Here is a 21,658-nt window from a genome sequence, read left to right on the forward strand (position 1 = left end):
ATTATCTTTATTATCTTATTTTCATTTGGTACACAAGGACTTCTAAATCTTAATGTCCTCTTAAGGAGTTTTGCCTTGGAAACTGAGAAGTGAAGAAAAGCAGGATGAATTGCCTTTTGTGTTGTTCTGTGGTTGCCCAGAAATATCCTATCTACCCATGAACATAGAATTGCAAAACAGAAAAATATGTTACCATTATCTATCTGGCCTCCTATTTTATACATATATGGAAACATACTGAAGCCTAGATATCATATGTGGGAGTCTTGCTAAAACCCATGTGTCTTCATACAGCTTAGTACTCTGTCTCTCTAGTTCACCCAAAACCAACTCCAAATCTAAGGAAAGAATAACTGGGTTTGCACCTCGACTGAAGAACAGGACAAGGTTCACTAGTGATCCTAAATTATATGATATGTAGAAGAGTGTAAAATATTTTCTTGCCTGTTTTTATAGGATATGCTTTTCTTTCCCTAGGGAAATCTGCTTCCTTCACGCATCATGCCATCCTTCAATCAGAGCATCTTCCACCCTGCAGTTTTCTTCCTTACTGGCATCCCTGGTTTTGAACCTTACCATGCCTGGATCTCCATCCCATTCTGTTGTCTCTATGCCATTGCCATCTCTGGGAATGGCATGATCTTGTTTGTCATCATCACTGAGTTGAGTCTTCACGAACCCATGTACTATTTCCTCTCCATGCTATCCTTCACGGACCTAGGGCTGTGCCTTTCCACATTGGTTACCATGCTGGGTATTTTCTGGTTTAATGCTCGAGAAATCAGCTTTGATGCCTGCATTGGCCAAATGTTCTTTATCCACGGTTTCACTTTCATGGAGTCCTCAGTACTCCTGGCGATGGCCTTTGACCGCTTCATTGCCATCTGTAACCCACTGAGATATGCCACAATCTTAACCAATTCAAGAATCATCAAAGTGGGCTTTGCAATAGTTATTAGGGGAACAACGGCTCTAGTGCCTTTACTCCTGCTCCTTAAGCGCCTGTCCTTCTGCCATAGTCATGTTCTGCACCATTCATATTGTTTCCACCCAGATGTGATGAAGCTTTCATGCACAGACACCAAGATCAACAGTGCATTCGGCCTGACCATTGTTGTCTCTACTGCTGGCTTGGACTCCGTCTTGATACTCCTCTCCTATGTTCTGATCATCCATTCTGTACTCAGCATTGCCTCCCCGGAGGAGCGGAAAAAGGCCTTTGGAACCTGTGTCTCACATATAAGTGCTGTTGCCATTTTCTACATCCCCATGATCAGTTTGTCACTGGTGCATAGATTTGGGAAACACGCCTCTCCCCTTGTGCACACTCTCATTGCCAATGTTTATCTGCTTGTCCCTCCTGTAATGAATCCCATAATCTACAGTGTAAAGACCAAGCAAATTCGCAAGGCTGTGTTCAAAATATTTCTTTCTAAGCTAATTTAGGAAATTTTCAGAATATAGAAAGTCTTCTCTAACTCATATTTTATCATCCACCAGTGTGTTACAACTGTACCTTGAAAAGGCATGTTTATACATGCTTTCACTCTATTCTGATGAACTAGTAACTTACTACTTATACAGTAAATCCTTTGAGAGCAGAGACTGTGTCTTGTGTATTTCTGGTGCTTCCACAAATACTTCACTGGGCACAATGTAAGGCTGTGGCTAAAATATGTCTACAAACCTGGGTGAACGACATCATGCTTTGGGGTCTAGATAGTTTCACCACCTCTAGAGTATGTAATTATTCAAAGGATATATGATATAACTTAGATCAGTAGGAAAGTCTAGGTTTCAGTAATTCTTACAGTTAATTGGTAATGATTATTATTTCTCCAAAATAGATTATTCATGGCTGAGCAACATGAATAAGTACAATAAACAAGAATAAATGTGAGAATAAATGTGAGTAGAAAAGGTACTTTCCTAATTCAGAGGCAGTCCTTTAGGTCTCTTTAGGGAGACAGCCTGGTTATTTATCTAGTTTTGTGGCTGGCAATGGTGTGTGTGTGTGTGTGTGTGTGTGTGTGTGTGTATGTTTTCCTCAGATAGCCATTTCTGAACTGAATACCTTGGTAATCAAAGCTTAAGTCATGTATTTGCATTACAAAAAAGAAAAACCAACTGTCAGAGATCTATTGGTTTTCACATTTTTTTTTTTTTTTTTTTTTTTAGTAAACATTTTGAAACAAAGCTCATTCAAAGCTGTCTGAGTCGATACTGTTAAATCTGGTTAATTTGATGTAGAATTTGGAAGAGTAGATGATAGAGTGTCTGCCCAGATCTTTTGAGAACAATGAAATTCTGTTTAAGAATATTTCCTAATTTGACAGTTCTGTATAATGAATATACTATAGCTTAGAGGGAAATTTTGATTCCCTGGGTTGATATTGCCATCAAGCAAGGAACTGTGATATATTATGGAGCTTCAAATAAGGTGCCTGACTTCCTCAGTTACTTCAAAAAAAGCTGTAGAAATCTGTTTTTCTAAGAAAGGAGAAAGACTGAATTCTTAGCTGACTATTTCCATTATGTTATTTAGATTCGAATGCTTTCAGGACGTGGATCCTGCCTCCCTGGTTAGCTTCATCACTTGCTCTCCCACCCGAACCCAGGGTTCCAATGTACTGAATATGTTATTAGTCACCTTCATCCTTTCTATGCTCTGTGCACTCTGGTCTCCTGACTGACCTGGGCTGACCTTCCTGCAGGATGAATACATGCTCTTCTCTGCTCTCATCATAAACATGACCTGTTGTAATCACCCAGTTTTATGTCTGTTTCTTTTTTTCTAACCCTCACCCAAGGACATGCTTATTGACTTTTAGAGAGAGGGGAAAGGAGAGAGAGAAAGAGAGAGAGAGGGATGTGAGAGGGAAATGTGTAAGTTGTGGCTTCCTGGGAAGATTCTTCAAAGAGCCTATGATAGGATTAAATGACCTCCCTTTCCAGATCTATAAATTCTTCTTTGCATGAGGTCAGTGTTTAGTGCATTGACATCTTTTCTGAATACATCAGGGACTGTATAATCTTCAGATAGTCCATAAAATCAGCAGTTCAGAAAATGGTAAGCTCGGTAGTATATATTCAAAAGATTCATTTATTATGTCAATTTAAAAATAGTTGCTGCAATGTTTAAAATAGTTATTACAAATATAGAGGGCAGTCATGAGCATATATTCATTCATTCCACAATTTTTAAAAAATTAAGCTCTTTTAAAGTAAGGATTGGTAAAAACAAAAACAAAAAACCAAAAACACCCATGACATTTGGAGTCAGAAAGAAGAAAATTCAATTCATGAATCTGCCATCAGCTTGGGTGAATGTGAGAACATGATTCCTCTGAACCTAAGTTTTCTAATCTTAGTATTAGTTTGTCCAACTTAAAAAAGAACTAATGAGATCCAGTGCATGTTGTTGTGATAGCAATGGATATGAAACTTTGTACCCGGAGCTGTCTATTTATATGTTCCTGGTGGTCTGGTTATAGAAAATAATTCTCAGAGGGAGGAAAGACACATTTAAATATATCTTTCCAAAAATAGTTATTTATATTGGTTCAGTAGTTTCAGTACAAGAAAACTCAGGGGTGCTTCATGAATCACAGCATTTAAGCAAAGGAAACTCTTAGGTGACCTACGGACTTTGCATGATAATGATGTATCAATACAGGTTCATCAGCTGCAACAAATGTACTGTCTGAGAGGGAATGGTGCTAAAAACTGCTCTAAAAAATAAAGTCTTAACAGCAACAAAAATAAAAATTAAATGGGGGAATATTTAACATTTTTTATTTTGAATTTTCCTATATCTAAAATTGATACCGTCCATTTCCAAAAGGGAACAAATGCCTCGCCTGTCCCCATAGTGTTGTCAGAGAATCCCAAGGGCATTTCAGTGGCAAGTCCCTCTGCCATTCTCTCACAGTGTGCCCACACTTCCCAAAGTATGCTCTGGGCACCCACTTTCTGTTAGAGCATGCTTTACTCCGTGAGATAGCTGCCTCCCCTCAGGCTAGTTCAAGGACGGTCTCACATCAGTGTCTGGAAGAGGCCTCGACCTCATCTCCCCAGATGCCACCACAGTTCTCTGGCCACCCTAGGTCTTCCCACCACTGTGTCCTGGCTCCAGGCCTCCCCATGGATGCTGCTGCTTGGGGAGCTCTGATTCTTCTTGGCTTGTTTCAGGTCAATCCTCAACCCCAAAATGGAGATGAGGTGCTTTCCTCTTCAGCCTGGGCTGAAATACTGTAAAATACTAGTTTTGTTTTTTTAAGTAGTGTTTCTTAAATGTTGGTTTGCATGACAACCAGTTGGGATGCATGTTGAAAATTGGCCTACTTGGAGTCCAACCCAAACCTAAATAACTCAACCTGGATGGGGCCCAGGAATCTGCATTTTTCTAAAAAGCAGCCATCCTCCCTCCCCAGGTGATTGTACTACAGGCAGTTCCCCAGCCTCACCTGGACAAACAGTGTTATAAAGCCATGTACTTCCTTAAAGTATTTTCAAAAACCATGTATCTTGTCCCACTTTTAAGTTGACATCTAAAAGTTTTCATGGGAAGTAAGAGTTGCCAAAGTATGTACTTTCTGCTGTCCTGTAAATATTGATATTTAAAAAAAAAAACTATTACTTCACTCTTAAACATATTCATCCATTTACAAAAAATAGTAAGTTCTTTAGTAGCTGGAAATTGTAAAAATAAAATAAAATAAAATTGATACTGTGTTAATTTTAATGTACTTTAAAGTTTTTAAATTTTGTTTTATAATCCTCTACATGAAGATTTTTTTGCTAATTAAAAAAAAATCTTAAGCAGCATTCTCAGGCAGTATGAGAACACACACACACACACACACACACACACACTCAGCAAAGGAAAGAGAATGGGCTGCAGTGAAAATGAAAAGAAAAAAATAAAAGGAAAGTTATTCTTGCTCCCAAGCTCTGAGAACAGAGATTCCTGCATTAGAATAGTCCTACTATTTCCCAGGAGTTTTCTGATTAAGAGATTTCATGCATCCTGAGTCATGGCTCCTTATATATGCCATCTATCTCTCAATAAAACACCCACCCAGCTCCCGAGGCACTTCCTGGCAAACAGGGCAGGGAAGACCACGTTGCCATACTGTGTAAGTAAAACTGCTGCATTCAGGGAAAACATCAGCTTTCAACATACTAGTTTCCTTTAAGACTGAAGAACATTTATTAACTGCAATGAGCTCTCATGGATGCCTAAGGAAAACTGTAGAAAGCTTTTTCCTGAAATCTATATTTGGGGACACTATAGTCTAACTGATTGGGTTCCTTTGATCTATGGACCCTATGTCTTGATGATTAGAACAGGTTGTTAGCCTGCTCTTGCAACTGTGTTTTTGGGTTAGTTGCGTCACATTTCAAAACCATCAGCTAAGGGCAACTGACATTACTGCCCCTATCCACCACCACCATCATCCTCACACTCATCCACATTTACCATTATTAAATGCCTCCCATGTACTAGTTAGCAGATTAAATGCTTTATAAATGCTATCTCATTTAATCCTTACACATTAATGCTTTTGGTAAAGCTACCAATTTCACAGAAGTAGAATCTAATAATTTAAAGTGCTTATTTGGAGAACCTCAGCTAGTTGAACCTAGATTTGCCTGATCCTAAAACCATATTAGTGACTCTATATTCAGGAGAGAGAGGTAACTCAGAAGAGCCTGCATAGAGCCTGCAGCATGCTCCTACAGTGGGACTGGAATATTATCTTTATGTAAGAAGAGAATAATTATCAAAAATAAAGTGAAGCACATAAAAGTTTGATACTAAGACAGAATCTTCCATCAGTGAAACCCAACACACACACACACACACACACACACACACACACACACACACACACACACACCACACAGAGTACTCATTTTGTGAGAATGAAAGAAAGTTTAGTGAGATTTTTTCCAATACTCACATGTGTAATTTCAGGCTACATGACATGAATTAAATGGTCAAAGCTGGAAAGCGTTGTGATCCAGATGTAATTCCAAAGTCCTTGGTCAGTTTACAAGTCTTGGATTTAAATTGTGTCAAAAGTATCTTGTTTCTTTTCACACTGCACAATACGGTGCAAAGGTATTGGGAATATAATGACAGATGAGCAATTATCTACCTGCCAGTAGCATATATTAGTGGAAGAGACATATTTTTAAAAAACGATGATCACACAATGGAACAACTACTATTTCAGATGTATCAATGAAAAAGAATGGGACTCCAAAAGAAGGAACACTTCCTTCTGACTTGGCATAGAAAAGGCGATGCCACAAAATGCTTCCATAGTTAAGTAAATTAATGTTGAATTTATAAATGAACCAAAGGAGCAAATAGTGTCTTTAGAATTTAGAATTTAGGCTCATTCAAAGAAGAGTGGGAAATGTGTGAAGCAAAGCACAGCAGTGTGAAAGAACCTGCTACATTTGGTAGTTTAGTGGAGTAGGAAAAGCCCAGGTTGACTATATGGAGTTGGGAAGAGGTTAGGTAGCAGTAAGAGTAGGTTTTGGTGAGATTGGGAAGACCCTTGACTGCTCTAGTAAAGAGATAAAGAATTTTAGCTTTTTGCTGAAGGAAATAAAGAGCTCTGTATGAGGACTGGTGTGAAGATGGTTGAGATTACCTTCACATCAATATGAAGAATTTTGAAACACTTGCAACTCAGGACAGGGAAATTACTTATGAGAATATTGCTGTAGTTCCTGCAAAAATCAATGAGAGTTTTACATAAAATGTAGGTGATGGGTGATGGAATGGGCCGATAAGAATGGTCAATCAAAGGCCATGCAAGATTTGAATCTATTTAAGTTTGGAGATTGGGTGACCTAGACAGTTGTGTAGGGAGAATTTTAAAAGAGCCCTCAAGGTTCCTTGTCCAGTATAACGCCCACCCCTTGAGTGTGAGTGGACCTATGAATGTGATGGGGCATCACATCTGTGATTATGTTACATTGCATGGCAAAGGGAAGTTACAGATGTATATGAGGTCCCTGATTATTTGACTTTGAGTTAATAAAAAAGATTATGCTGAATCATACTGACCTAATCATCTGAAACTTTAAAAGAGACAAGAAGCAGCAGAGAGATTCCTCTGCTGGATTAGAAGATGCAAAATATCATGTTGCGACAGGTTCACATGGCTAGGAGCTAAGAGCTACCCCAGCCCACATCAGCAAGGAAACAGAGACCTCAGTCCTACACCAGCTCTGCCACCGATGTGAATGAGTCTGGGTGAAGACCCTGCACTTCAGATGGGAACCTTGTGAGATCCTGAGCAGAACTCCTACTTAGGTTGTGCTCAGATGTCTCACTTACCAAAATGTGAGATAATGAATGCACCTTGTTTTAAGCCAGGGATTTGTGCTAGTTTTTATGCAGCAACAGTGAACTAGTGCAGCAGAGTATGTTTCAGTCTGAAAAGAAGGGAGATTTCAACTGTAGGTGTGAACCATTAAAGAGGTAAGTGAGGATAAACAAATATTCAACAGGTTGTTGGCTAAGAGAAGGACATTCATGCTATAGGGAGCAGGGTTAATAAAGAGGACTGTTGTTTTTGTGATTGTGTGTTTTTGTTTGTTTGTTTTACATTGTGTTTAGGTTGAAAAAGAAGCTGGCATATTTGCAAACTGCTAATGTTACAAATGAAAGGAAATACAAATTAAAGAAAAAAGTTTGCAGTTACTTGCTGAAGCAGAAAGAGATCTATGCATTCATTCTTTTCTCAGTGTTTAGAGAATTTCCACATTTCTTACCACCTTAAAGGTAGTTCCACACTGGATCTTTGTTACTTTCAAATGAGACCTTTTAGCACTTTGTACCTCAGCCTATAGTGGCATTCTAGAATACCAAAGTGTACATACCTTGGACATGCTTAGAATATCTTCGTGGTGATTTTTGCCTATCAGCCCTTGCACAAGTTGTCTTCATGTTCTCAAGGAAGCCTTTCTTGACCTTTCCCTATGCAACTTTTTCATATATGCAACCTTTGTAAACACAAACCCTTTATTGTGCATATCATACTGCATTTTACTTGTTTGTCTACACGTTAGTTTTTCTCACTATCCAGTCCTTTGATAAATATCCTCAGGGGCAGGCACCATGTTTAATTTGGTTCCATATCTCTATTGTGTGGATTGCAGCATACATTCAGTAATTTAATGTTAAACTAAAGTAATTCCAAAATTGGTTGGGAAGCCAGATGGTAGTGTTGTCTTCTGAAAGGAGCAGGTGTTCCTCTGAATAAAGAAAGAGTTAAGAAAGTTTGAGAAAGTATATCTGTGGAGGAAGAAGGGACAACATAAAGGAGATATTAACCAGGAGACACTGCCTGAGTAAGTGAGAGAACATTTCCATCTTTTCTCTCAGCTATGGGATGATAAGGCATATGGATAAATATAAAGGGTATGCAAATAAAAGTGGAAATGGAAGTGAAAGAATTGATTGCATAATGTTTAACTTTAATTTTTTTAAAGCAATGACAGATAATATTTGGTGATCTTTTACATCATAGCGAGATAGCCAAGTTTTCACATACATCAACTAATTTAATCCTCACAAGAATTCTATGTGGTATGTATATTATTATTACTTTAGAGGTAGAGAATCCCAGACACACACTGTTTAATAACATATCCTGTGGGCTACTCAACCAATAAATATATCAGTCCATGCTTGATCCCATCAGAATTTAGGATATGTAATCCTAAAAAACTGATTTGGGATGCCAAATAAAGATTCATAACACCAAAATATCCATAATACTACCTTTTGAGATTCTCCAAACAGTTCTGTTTGCAATTGTCTTGATTGCTTATACTTGTTATGTGGTATGAAAGTTAATTAGGCACAGTTCAAGTTTTGTTGTTGCAAGTAAGATGTATGTTCATACTGGATATTATCACAACTACTAAGAGATAGGAGGGGCTCAACAAATGTTAGCTCTTTATTATGATGAGATACAATCAACCTGATTGACAGAAAGTACCCAGGTGATGAGAGATTTGTTTTTGAGTCACTGGAAGTTAACTTACTTTATTGACTAAATTGAATTGCGGCATGTACTGTTTGCTGTTCATCTAAAATTTCATAAAACCCTGTAAGACGTATTTCAACAAATATTTATTGATTGCCTACCAAATGAAGTAAGGAAATTTAATGGGTACAATATCCCTGAGCAGACATGCGAATTTAAATAAAATGGGCCACTGTTAGGTTTGTTTGTGTACAAATTCTGTATCCTTATATCATTGTTCATTTCCTATTTTCTGCTCCTTGATTAGATGTGGTCTTAGTTTTCTTTTTTTAACCACTCTTTATGAGCTATATATATATAACATAGATATTGTCTTTTATAAATGTTTGCCTGGTGAAATAATTTATTTCAAGTTGACTGCACTATAAAATAATATAATTTATCATTGCAGTGTACTCAGATCAAGATTATGCAGTCTGAGTTCAGCATGTCCAACCTCCAGAACACCACATCTTCCTCCATCACTTTCCTGCTAACTGGTGTTCCTGGGCTGGAAGCCTTCCACATCTGGATCTCCATTCCCTTCTGCTTTCTCTACATAACCGCCCTCTCAGGAAACAGCCTGATTCTCTTTGCCATTGCCACTCAGCCCAGCCTCCACGAACCCATGTATTATTTCCTGTCCATGCTGTCCACCACGGACCTCGGCTTGTCCATATCCACCCTAGTCACCATGTTGGGTCTATTCTGGTTCAATGCCAGGAAGATCAGCTTTAATGCCTGCTTGTCACAGATGTTTTTCATTCAACTCTTCACTGTCATGGAATCCTCAGTGCTGTTGGCCATGGCTTTTGATCGTTTTGTGGCCATTTCTCATCCTCTTAGATATGCCTCTGTCTTAACTGATCTTAAAATAGCACAGATTGGAGTAGCAATCATCATCAGAGGGACACTAATACTGACACCCATGGTAGCCCTTCTCAAAAGACTGTCCTACTGCCGCAGCCACGTGCTCCACCACTCCTACTGCTTCCACCCCGATGTGATGAAGCTCTCCTGCACAGACACCAGGATTAATAGTGCAGTTGGGCTGACTGCCCTGATCACCACTGCTGGGGTAGACTTGGTCTTTATTACCCTTTCTTATGTTTTGATCATTAAGACTGTCCTCAGCATTGCATCCCCAGAAGAGAGGAAGAAAGCCTTCGGTACATGTATCTCCCACATTGGGGCTGTTGCTGTATTCTACATCCCATTGATCAGTCTGTCCTTTGTTCACAGATTTGGGAAACGGGCCCCACCCTATGTACATACTCTGATTGCCAATGCATATCTGCTGATCCCCCCTGTGATGAACCCCATCATCTACAGTGTAAAGACCAAGCAGATACGTAAAGCTGTGCTGAAAGTTCTCCATCCCAGTGCAGCAAAGAACTAGATAGATTTAAATTCTCTATTTCTAGTCATTGCATAGATGAGTAAAATGCCACATACAGCAGTTAAAATGTTGAGTCTAATGCTTGGGCTAAAAGCACCCCCCAAAAATCACTTTGCCTTTAAATAAGAAGACTGTGGGCTACAGAAATAAATTTAGGGTTAAAATTCTCTATTTTCTTCAGATAGGTAAGTTTCTCTGTGGCCTAAAATATGGTACAAATAAGGCTAGGTTGGGGTTAGAGGAAGAGAAGTAAAATGATTGGATGTTTTACTTGAGTTCTTAAATCTAATACTCAGAACTTAGACTATCCCTTAGAGTAGCCTCCAGTCCCCTTCAATATTCTTGTGTACTTATTTTGGGCTACAGCTTTGTCTATCAATGTTATTTTATCTCTGTTCTACATTTCATGAATTCCTCAAATTTATAGATTACTCATTATATTTGTATTTATATTCTGGTGTTACTATTAATTTATCTTTTTTCCAAACATTTTCTTCTTTTTTTAAGGCCAGAGTAGTTCTGGTATGTGTGCTCTCCCCACTTTCCTTATGTAATCTCCAATATTCTTCCTTTTTAAAAAAATATAACAGTCTTGTTATAATTTAATTCACATATAGTACAATGTAGCCATTTAATAAGTAAAAGTTTAATTTTTTTACTATATTTACAGAGTTGTGCAATTATTGTCACAGTAAATTTTAGATCATTTTTATAATCCACAAATGGAGCTCTGTACCCATGAGTTGTCATATCTCATACCTTTCATTCCGTCCAGCCCTAGGCAGCTACTAATCTACTTTCTGTCCCCATAAACTTGCCTATTTTGGACATTTTCTATAAATTAACTGATATAATATGTGGTCTGTTGTCTGTTTCAATTAGCATAATATTTTCAAGGGTCATCCATTTATGGTAAGTGTAAGTACACCACCCTTTTTCATTCACAAATAATAATCCATTGTATAAATCTATCATGTTGTATATAGCTAGTTTTTAGTTAATGAGCACTTTGGTGGCAGCATCACTTATTAAAAACACTACTCTTTCCTCACTGAAATGTCTTGGCACCTGTCAAAAATCAATTAACAAGAAATGTGAGGATTTATTTTTGAACTCTCAATTCTATTCCATTGATTTCTATATCTATCCACATTGTACCACATTGTCTGAATTACTGCAGCTTTGTAGTAAAATTTTAAATCTTTAAGTGTGAATCCTTCAATTTTTCTCTTTTTTCCCCAAGATGGTTTTGATTATTTTAGATGTCTTAAAATTCTATATGTATTTTGGTACTAGCTGTCAATTTATGCAAAGAAACAAATTTAATTTTTAATAGAGATTACATTACATCTATAAATAAATTTGGGGAGTATGGCTGTGATAACAATATTGAGTCTTCAAATCCATAAACATGACATATCTTTCCATTTACTTAAGACTTCTTTAATTTTTTGTATTTTCTTTTGTACATTCTTCTCAGTGTGAAAATCTTATACTTTCTTAGCTAAATATATTTCCAAGTATTTTTATTCTTTTTGATGTTATGGTAAATAGAATTTTTTCTTAATTTTAGTTTTTGATTGTTCATTGCTGCTTTATAGAAATATAATTGATTATTTTATATATTGCTCTTATATTGTGCAACTTTAAGTTATTTATTAGTTTTAATAACTTTTAGTACCTTTCTTAGAATGTTTTATGTAAAAACCCAGGTCATATGCAGATAGAAATAGTTTTACTTCCTCCTTTACAGTCTGGATAGGTTTTATTTCATTGCCTTTTCTAATTGACCTGGCAAGAATATATATACATTGAATAAATTGGTGAAAGTGGACATCCTTTCTTTGTTTATCATATTAGGGGAAAGCATTCAGTCTTCATTATTTAATATAATGTTACTTGTGGATTTTTCATAGACATGTATTATCAGTTGAGAAAATTCCTTTTTCTTCCTAATTTTTAATGTTTTTATTATAAATTGATGTTGAATTTTGTCCAAAGCTTTTCCTGCTTCTATTCATCTATTGAGATGATCACGTGATTTTTGTCCTTTATTGTATTGTTTTCCCCAATGTTAAATCAACCTTGCACTTCTGAGATGAATCCCACTGGGACATAATATGTAATCTTTTTTCTGTGTTGCTGGACTTTGTCTGCTAGTATTTCACTGAGGAGACTTGCATCTGTATTCACAAGATATATTGGTTTTAATATTCTCTCCAGTTTTATCTTTGTTTGATTTTCACATCAGGGTAAAATGGCTTCATAGAAAAAGTTTGAGTGTGTTCTCTCTTCTCTTCTTTGGAAGAGTTTGTAATATAAAAAATTGACATTATTATTTTTTAGGTGTTTAGTTAATTCATCCATCTAGACCTGGTGAATCCATCCATCTAGACCTAGATTTAGTGAGTGTATCTAGACCTGGGTGTTTCTTCTTTGGAAGTTTTAAAATTACTAATTCAGTGTCATCAAAGAACCAACTTTTGGTTTTGTTTACCTTATCTATTGTTTTTTTCAATTCTCTATTTCACTAATTTCTACCAATATAATCATTATTATTTTTTTACTTTTTCTTGACATAAGTTTAGTTTGCTCTTCCCCACCTTTCTGTGTCTTAAAGTGGAAATTTAGGTAATTGATTTTAGATATTTCTTTTTTCAATATAGGCATTTATGACTATAAATTTTCCTATAAGCACTCTTCATTTCACCTCACATTTTCATTCATCTTGAAGTATTTTCTAATTCACTTTGTGATTTATTTTTTGTACCATTGATTATTTATGAGTGTATTGGTTAATTTTCAAATATTTGTGGATTTCTAAATTTTTGTTATTGATTTATAATTTAATTCATCTTGGCTCACTTCTCTTGGAGCTAAATCCTTGCTTTACATGCATGACACTAGATGAGATAGCATATAGTCTTTTCAACTTTTCAGCTTGCAGCTCTGCATTATGATAGAACTAGGAAAAAGGTGATTGGTGTCCCAGTATTCTTTGACTGCCATGTCTGGAATTGAGCTTCTGTCATATGAGTGAGGCTGGGTGGATGAAGAAAACCACTGACTTTTTGACTGCACTCACCTGGAATTTAGCTTCCACAGTTGGAGATGGGGTATGGGGAATGAGAAATACTGTGGTCTGCCCTTCTGAGATACTATGACCTTACACTGAGAGCTGGTGGGGGTGGGGGTGGGGTGAGGAAGTGGGGAAAGAAGCCCTGTGTTCTTGACTACACCTACCTGGAGTGGACTATCAATATGCTGAGCTGTGGGGGAAGGGAAGGGTGAAAGCTGGCTGCAATTCAAGTGACAGTGACTCCCACAGTTCTTACAGTGGTTTAACAGATTTTCTTAAATAAGTGGTTTTTCACCATGCCCTTAGGGCAACTTCCAGAGAATTTAAACCGATGTACCTGTATCTATATATAATTTTCACTATTTATAGTAGTTTCCCTGGGGAGCATGTTCGCAGATCTCCTCTTGTTGCTATTCTGAAAGTTGATCTCTCCAATTCTCAACTTTATAGCTCAAACAGCACATTGTGATTGTTTCTTGATTCTCTAGGTTGGATTATGCATTCTTCTTATATATTCTTATTACTCCTTCTGCTTATATGTATATACTGTAACGCGTCACACAAGTACTTCAGATTTTGATTGGTTACTTTCTTATTTACACACTTCACTAATTATGACAATATCTTATTTGTCTCTGGCACTCTGCCTGTTGTGCAATGTCTGGCGATAGTAGGCACTCAGTAAATGAAAGAATACATCAATGGTAATTAAATTATATGTAAGAATTCTAGACAACAGAATCTAATTTAATCTAAGATTAAATAAAACTTAACTTTTTCTTATGTATACTTTAAGAAAACAAAACAGGACACAGAGATAGTCATTTAAGAAGCAGGGCCAGTGGCATTAAGATCACAGTCCCATTGACAAGAATGGCAAACCACACTTTGACAATCCTGAAAGCAGACAAGATGGTAATGTATCTTGGTGGATTACAAATGGCAATGAAGCGATCAAAAGCCATTGCTAGGAGCACTGAGGACTCCATGACAGTAAAGAGCTGAGTGAAGAATGTCTAGACAACACAGGTGTGGAAACAGATCTGTCTTGCATTGAGCCAGGTTATGCCCAGTATAGTGACCAGTGTTGACATACGCAAGCCCAGGTCGGTACACAGAGAAGAAATGGTACATAGGTTCATGGAAACTTGACTCAGTGATGATTACACCATTCCCAGAGAGGGCAGTTGTGTAGAAACAGCAGAAGGGGATGGAGATCCAGGCATGAGCAGTTCCTAGTCCTGGAACTCCTGTCAGGAAAAAAATCAGAGAAGAGGAAGTGATGTTAAGAAATGTGACATGATTACTATGGACTAATAATTCTGTTGAAATAAAATGTACTAGAGTGAGATATGAAAACAACATTCAGCAATTTTATTGTGATTTCTATTAACTGTAGTTAGATAAATCAAATTGGAGATTATCTCTCCTTTTTGTTCCCCGGTTTTTATTTCTTTTCCTTTGCTGCATTGAACTTCCCATGATTCTTGTTACTGTCTGAAATACAACTGATAAATTTTGCTTGAAGTTTTATATTCCCCATACCTATGGGTATAAAAGAATAAAAAAGGAAAGATAAATATCAAACTTATAAAGTGGTTTGCTATGAAGAAGTTAGAAAGATTGGCCTTGAAGGAATAAATTGAGGAGAGCATTGGCCTTTCCTATATAATCTTTTATTAATGAGAGCATATTTATTATTTTTCATGTAACTGAAATTTAATTTGAAAGTCTTTTTTTCTGATTATTTTATGGAAAAAAACAGAAGGAGGGAAAGGGACAGGATTAAGGGATTTTAGTGTCCAAGACTAAGTCCAAGAGTGGAGATGAAGAAATGTTTCAGTGTTATAAAAGAAAGGAAATACAGATTCATTGGATAAGGAGCAAAGGATGAGTGAGCATTAGTTTTTGTCTTTGACATCTGAGAATTTTAAAAAATATGTAATATAAGTACACAGACATTGGTCTGGGGAAAGCCTGGGGATGGGGCTGATGCTGGTGGAGGGGATCAATGTGGGGGAAAAAGGGGACTCTATAATACTTTCAACAATAAAAATAAATTTAAAAATAATTACATAATGGCAGTTAGTTCTGGAAAACATTTTATTCATGAAAAAGTGACTTGAATAATTCTTAGTCAAATTGGGCCTCATGCAAACTGGGATAAGCTCCTGAGACTGAGATCTCAGATTCCCAAATTGACCTTTGCCTGTATGGTTTGGAAACTCAGAGCTATGATCAATTGCCAGATAATACAGGCAGAAAAGCTGGGATCAGTTAGAAGAAAAATGTCTTCTATTATACACGCCAAACATTGAATTGAATGACTTATCACTGAAATTATTCAGATGGACTATTTGATAGTCTATTATGTTCAGTTCAATTCAACAACTATCATTGAGTACCTGTTATGTGAAAGGTATTCTTTTAGGTATTGTAGCAGCATCAAAGAAAATAAAGGCATTTTTAAATTTAGGTAATTTACAGCTTTGTGGAAGTAATACTGCTACTACTAATATGTATATAAAACATATAGTAAAAAATACACAAAGGAAAAAATAGACACAGAGAAATAACCATGAAAGGTGTATTATGAGAAGAAAAAATCAGATATCATTGAAGGAATCATGACAATTTAATGAAGAATATATTTAAAGATGAGCCTTGACACATAAGTAGAATTTCAAGGTGAAGGAGCTGGTGTCAAGGTTGAAGTAAAAATCAACTGTAAAGCTGGCTATTAGGAAAGCTGCATGATGAAGCAGTTAGCAGACTGGTTTTCTTAGACCACAGAGTATGTGAAAAGAGACAGAGGTGGATTAAAATTTAAAGGAAAGTTGAACCCAAATTGTGGAGGACTTTATCATAGACAGGAGTTGATGCTTCATTTAGTTGTTGGATGATAAATAAACATGGAAGAGATGCTTATTGTTTTGCTTTTAAATTTTATTTGAGCTAGATATTTGGAAAGTTAATTCAAAATGAATGACAGATAATTTGGGTCAGAAACAGCATAGAAATGGGAGATCAGTTAGTCATTTATAGGAACAGGATAAATGAGAGGTAGAGAGAATCTGAATTAGTATTTTGGTAATGTATTGTAGAAGATGTTTAAATTTGAATAATTTCTAGTTCCATACAACTCTAAAATTGCATGGGTTTATAACTCTAATTTGTGATAAATTTTCATTGACTTTGAGATGGGTTTTTAAGGGAGCAATAATTGTTAAATATGAATTCTCTTGGAACATAGAAGTTTGAGCATAGCTTTTTGAATCTGCTTTGTTTTCACACTATAGATGATGGGATTCATCACAGGTGGAATGAGCAAGTATAAATTAGCAATGAGTGTGGGCACAAAGGGTGGGGCATGTTTTCCAAATCTGTGAACAAAAGACAGGCTGATCAAAGGGATGTAGAATATGGCCACAGCAGTGATATGAGAAATGCAGGTGCTAAAGGCCTTTTTCCTCTCCTCTGGGGATGCAATGTTGAGAACAGAGCGAATGATCAAGACATAGGAAACCAGAATAAAGATGGAGTCCACTCCAGCGGTAGAGATAATTGCAGTTAGTCCAAATGCACTATTGATCTTCGTATCTGAACATGAGAGCTTCATCACATCAGGGTGGAAGCAGTAGGAGTGATGGAGCTTGTGGTTGCGGCAGAATGATAGACGAGTAAGAAGTAGGACTAGTGGTGTCAGAATGACAGTCCCCCTGGTAATGACTGCCAAGCCAATCTGTGCGATTCTTGCATGAGTTAGTATGGTGGCATATCTCAAGGGGTTAGAAATGGCCACAAAACGATCAAAGGCCATAGCCAGGAGCACTGAGGATTCCATGAAAGTGAAGAGGTGAATGAAGAACATCTGTGATAAGCAAGCATTGAAGCTGATTTCCCGTGCATTGACCCAGAATATTCCCAGTACTGTTACCAGTGTAGAGATGCACAAGCCAATGTCAGTGGTGGACAACATGGAGAGGAAATAGTACATGGGCTCATGAAGACTTGGCTCAGTGAGGACTACAAACAGGATCAAGGTATTCCCAGAGAGGGCAGTTAAATAGAGGCAGCAAAAGGGGATGGAGATCCAGGCATGGGCCCATTCAAGTCCAGGGACTCCAGTCAAGAGGAAGGTAGGGAAAGTGGAGTTATGGTAGATTGACATTATGGTCTGAAGGAGCAGAATTCTCTTGTAAGATCTTGACTTTCTATATTTGGAATTTTAAAATTATTTTAGTTGATGTTTGATATACACAAAACTTTAGAGTACAGCTCAATGAAGTTTGACATCTGTATACACTCATGTAACAACTTCCAAGATCAACTAATAAAATATTACCACCAACCCAGGAGACTTCCTAATGCCTCATCCTCATCAATGTCCTCTTCTATAGTAACCATTCTTCTGACTTTTATTACCATAATTACTTTTCTTTGTTCTTGATTTATATTTTATTTGCTTTTCCTGAAATATTCTATTTAACCATGAGTAGGACTTGGTCTACACAAATAACTGGCTAATTTTGCCTTGGAATTTTAGAACTATTAAACTCAGGTTGAAAGTGGAAATTCATTTTAACTTAGCAGGGAAGCATCTCTTTTCAGAGACTACATACACATGAGAATTCACTCCAGATATAATTATAATAATTTAGTATCTTTTTGGAAACAAATGCAACCTTGGGACAGAATTAAAAGTATAGGGAGAGGCCAGGGTAAACATTTAGTTAAATATAAAGAAAGCTTCTTAACTAGTAGTAATAGAGTAAGCTATTGAATAAATGGAGTTGGGTAAACTCCATCTGAAAAAATATAATAAAGCATGCACCACAATATATATTTAAATTATTTCCTGATGGTTAAATATTTACTCATGTATAAACCACATAAAATTTAAATTAAAATCAGGTAAACCCTGGCCTGGTGGCTTAGTTAGTTGGAGCATTGTCCCATACACCAAAAGGTTCAATTTCCTGTCAGGGTACATACCTAGTTTGCAGGTTTGATCCCCGGTTGGGGTGCATACAGGAGGCAACTAATTGATGTTTTTCTCTCACATTGATTCTCTCTCTCTCTCTCTCTCTCTCTCTCTCTCTCTCTCTCTCTCTCTCTCTCTCTCTCTCTCTCTCTCTCTCTCTCTCTCCCCCTTCCTCTCTGTCTAAAATCAGTGAAAGCATATCTTTGAGTGAGGATTAAAAAAAAATCAGGTAAATATTTATACAATCTTTGAGTGAGAAAGAATTTTCTAATGATAACATGAAAGATGTAAACCACAGAGGTACAGATTGACATATTTGATTTGATAAAATACAAAGAATTGTTTCATTGTTTAAAAAACCCTTTAATTCCACAGAATTAAAAGAATAATTACAAACTAGGAGACATATTTAAAGCATATACAACATTCAGTTGAGTAATGTGCTTGCTGTAAAACAGTAAAAAAAAAAAAAAAAAGAGAGACAATAAATAAATGGGCAAAAGACATTAAAATGGAATCCCCAAAGAAGAACTGCTAGTAATACAGGAAGAATATTTGATTTTACCATCAACCAAAGGAATACTAATTAAAATAATTGTTTTTAATCAATTAAATGATAAAGATTAGTAAGGATTGTACGACTAAAAGAAAACTGTACTCTTACTGGGAAGTGATTAGGTAAAAGGTCCCTTTATCATTATGTACTCAACACTAAAGACAATTTCCTTTGAATTAGCAATTTAATTTCTCAGAAATTACTAGTAGTGATAATAGCTACTGCTGCTAGTGTACATATGATGTATGTATGTGTGTGTATATATATATATATATATATATATATATAAATCAATAATTCCTTCAATAATTTCTTAATTATTTTAATAATTAGGTACTGTTTATTTTATGCATTTAACCCTCAAAATAACCTTTTATCTTCAAGGTAATAGATATTTATAGACAGGTTAATATAGTATATATGAGATATTGTGCTAAATTTCTTAAATTTGAAATTGGCAGTATATCTTACTGTACTAAAAAAGCGTAGAGCAGATTGGTATATCCTATGGTTATTGAGCGATACGTGACATCTATGCTGTTTTTGTTAGTTCCTTTGACATTTTCCAGTGTTTTCTTTCTTCATCTACTCCAAGGACATTCTCAAACATCTCTAAAAACTAAAATTTCTGCTTTGACAAAGACATATGTGCAACTTCACCTGCTTGCCCAGGGTTGATTTGTCAGCATCACTGTGTTGTCTGAAGTGGACAAAGTGGAGGGTTCAGGAACTGGTGGGCTAGCATGTGCTTGGTATCAGGCAGGACAGATAGTCTGGGAGTGATCTCTGTTTTGTGATCTCCACCTCCCAGTCAATTCACTCAACTCAGTTTCTATCAATAAAATGCTAGGGTGTATATAACTGGACATAAGTTGGAATATGTGCCTGAGGTTTTAGAAAAAGAGGACCAGGACTGTAATGTCATCTAGTTTCTGAGAAGTATGAGTAATCCAGAAAAGGGTGACACATCTCTACTCTTTTAGAAAGAAGAATATGAAGCCTCGTTTTCTAGATCACTAGTCGTCTCTAATATAAAGGAAGGTCTGGAGTTATATCCTGCTGCAGAGGAAAGTCAGTTACTATCACATAATGATAAACAAAACAATGGGCACCAACACAATCTCTCTGGAATGACAGAATGAATGAATTCAACTAATGAATTCAACTAATCAAATTTATTTACTTAATTGATTTACTTATCCCTAGAGAACAATTTGAGAGAGTCTTTCATTATATTTTTCTAAATTTAGAAAGAATGTTTGTGGGATGCCACAAAGTTAACCACCTATATGGAGGTGAAGCTGTGACTCTTTCCTATGAATATGTTGACCTGAGGCAGTGCAGACTCAATGGGTGGGGTCTGGACTGAAATATGAACTAAGTGAAAGGTTGGAAGATAACTGAGAGGATAGTTTTAATAGTTTTATAGAAAAGAGAAGTTAATATTGAGCCAGGTTCTTTGTTAGATATCTCTACATGTTGTTGTTACTTTAACTTACCTACACTGTTATTAGGCTCGGACTAACATTCCCAGTTTTCAGGTGAGAGGACTTAGGTTCAGAGTGAAGAACGTATTGAAGGTTGCTATCGATGTGGATAGTGGAGCCAGAGTGTGTACCCAGGTCTTTCTAACTCTAAAAGTATTATCACTTCACTCTGCTTCTGGCGTTCAGACAAAATTAAAAGGAAATAAATCAGATTGCTGCAGACTTAAAAGACTGAATGGGATAAATGTGCTGCAGGAAGTGTAAACCAATTAGAAATATAGGTTAAACAATAGTGAGGATATGCCAGTGATTGGATTTGGGGGTTTGGTTATTATATGTGTCAAGAAATACATATAAATAAGAAGTGCAGTTTTCCCTATGATTAGCTAAACATATGAAAACAAAACATTTATATGGGATTTGGAATTTCTTTTTTTAATATTATTTTTCTATTACAGTTTACATTCAATATTATCTTGTATTATTAGTTCCAGCTGTACAACATAGTGGTTAGACCATCATATACTTTACAAAGTGCCCCCTCCTCCGATGTTTCCAGTACCCACCTGACACCATACATAGTTATTACAATATTATTGATTATATCCCCTATGCTGAACTTTACATCACCAGGACTGTTTTGTGACTGCCAATTTGTAGTGCTTAGGGATTTGGAATTTCTTAATAGATATCAGGCCAATGGAAGGAAACAAAACAGTGGAGAGTAAGTATAATCAGAAGCTTGGAGGGTCTGTAGATCAGAAACCAGGGGTAAGGGGAAGGTCTTACCTTTCAAGATGTGGAAAATTTGAAAGGATACAAATATAGATGTTGAAAGAGCAATGCCAGACGAGAAGGTGAATTATTGTCATTAACTTAACTTCCAAAATAGTCTTCCTCGGATTTATCTAAGTAAAATTACTCATGATGCAGCTTAAAGTCACCAGCCACATTTTATTCTAGACTGAAACAAGTACTATTTCTGATCTGAGAACAGCTAGTTCCCTTGGCCTTTAGATAGGAAAGAGAAACTTCTCTTACCCTTATTTAGAGTGAGTTAAATGAAGGTCACCCATTTACCTCTGTGAATGGAGCAT

At 36.4% G+C, this 21,658-nt stretch overlaps 3 protein-coding genes and 1 pseudogene across 3 annotated transcripts; 2 read left to right on the plus strand and 2 right to left on the minus strand.

The window, feature by feature from the left end:
* Nucleotides 1–501: 501 nt before the first annotated feature.
* Nucleotides 502–1,446, plus strand: LOC107538653 (olfactory receptor OR51C1-like). Its single transcript, XM_016214967.2, has one exon. The coding sequence runs from the start codon at nt 502–504 to the stop codon at nt 1,444–1,446; it is 945 nt and encodes a 314-aa protein (XP_016070453.1).
* An 8,058-nt stretch (nt 1,447–9,504) lies between these two features.
* On the plus strand, nt 9,505–10,455 carry LOC107538651 (olfactory receptor OR51C1-like). Its single transcript, XM_016214966.2, has one exon. The coding sequence runs from the start codon at nt 9,505–9,507 to the stop codon at nt 10,453–10,455; it is 951 nt and encodes a 316-aa protein (XP_016070452.2).
* A 3,870-nt stretch (nt 10,456–14,325) lies between these two features.
* Nucleotides 14,326–14,899, minus strand: LOC107538650 (olfactory receptor OR51C1-like; annotated as a pseudogene).
* Nucleotides 14,900–16,760: 1,861 nt separating this feature from the next.
* Nucleotides 16,761–21,658, minus strand: LOC107538649 (olfactory receptor OR51C1-like). The gene is made up of 3 exons (XM_016214965.2): nt 21,642–21,658; nt 19,915–19,935; nt 16,761–17,682 (listed from the first exon to the last, which is right to left on the minus strand). Exons 1-3 carry the CDS (start codon nt 21,656–21,658, stop codon nt 16,761–16,763), a joined length of 960 nt encoding a protein of 319 aa, XP_016070451.1.

This window comes from Miniopterus natalensis, chromosome 11, assembly GCF_054644295.1.
Source record: "Miniopterus natalensis isolate mMinNat1 chromosome 11, mMinNat1.hap1, whole genome shotgun sequence".
Taxonomy (NCBI): Eukaryota; Metazoa; Chordata; class Mammalia; order Chiroptera; family Miniopteridae; genus Miniopterus; species Miniopterus natalensis.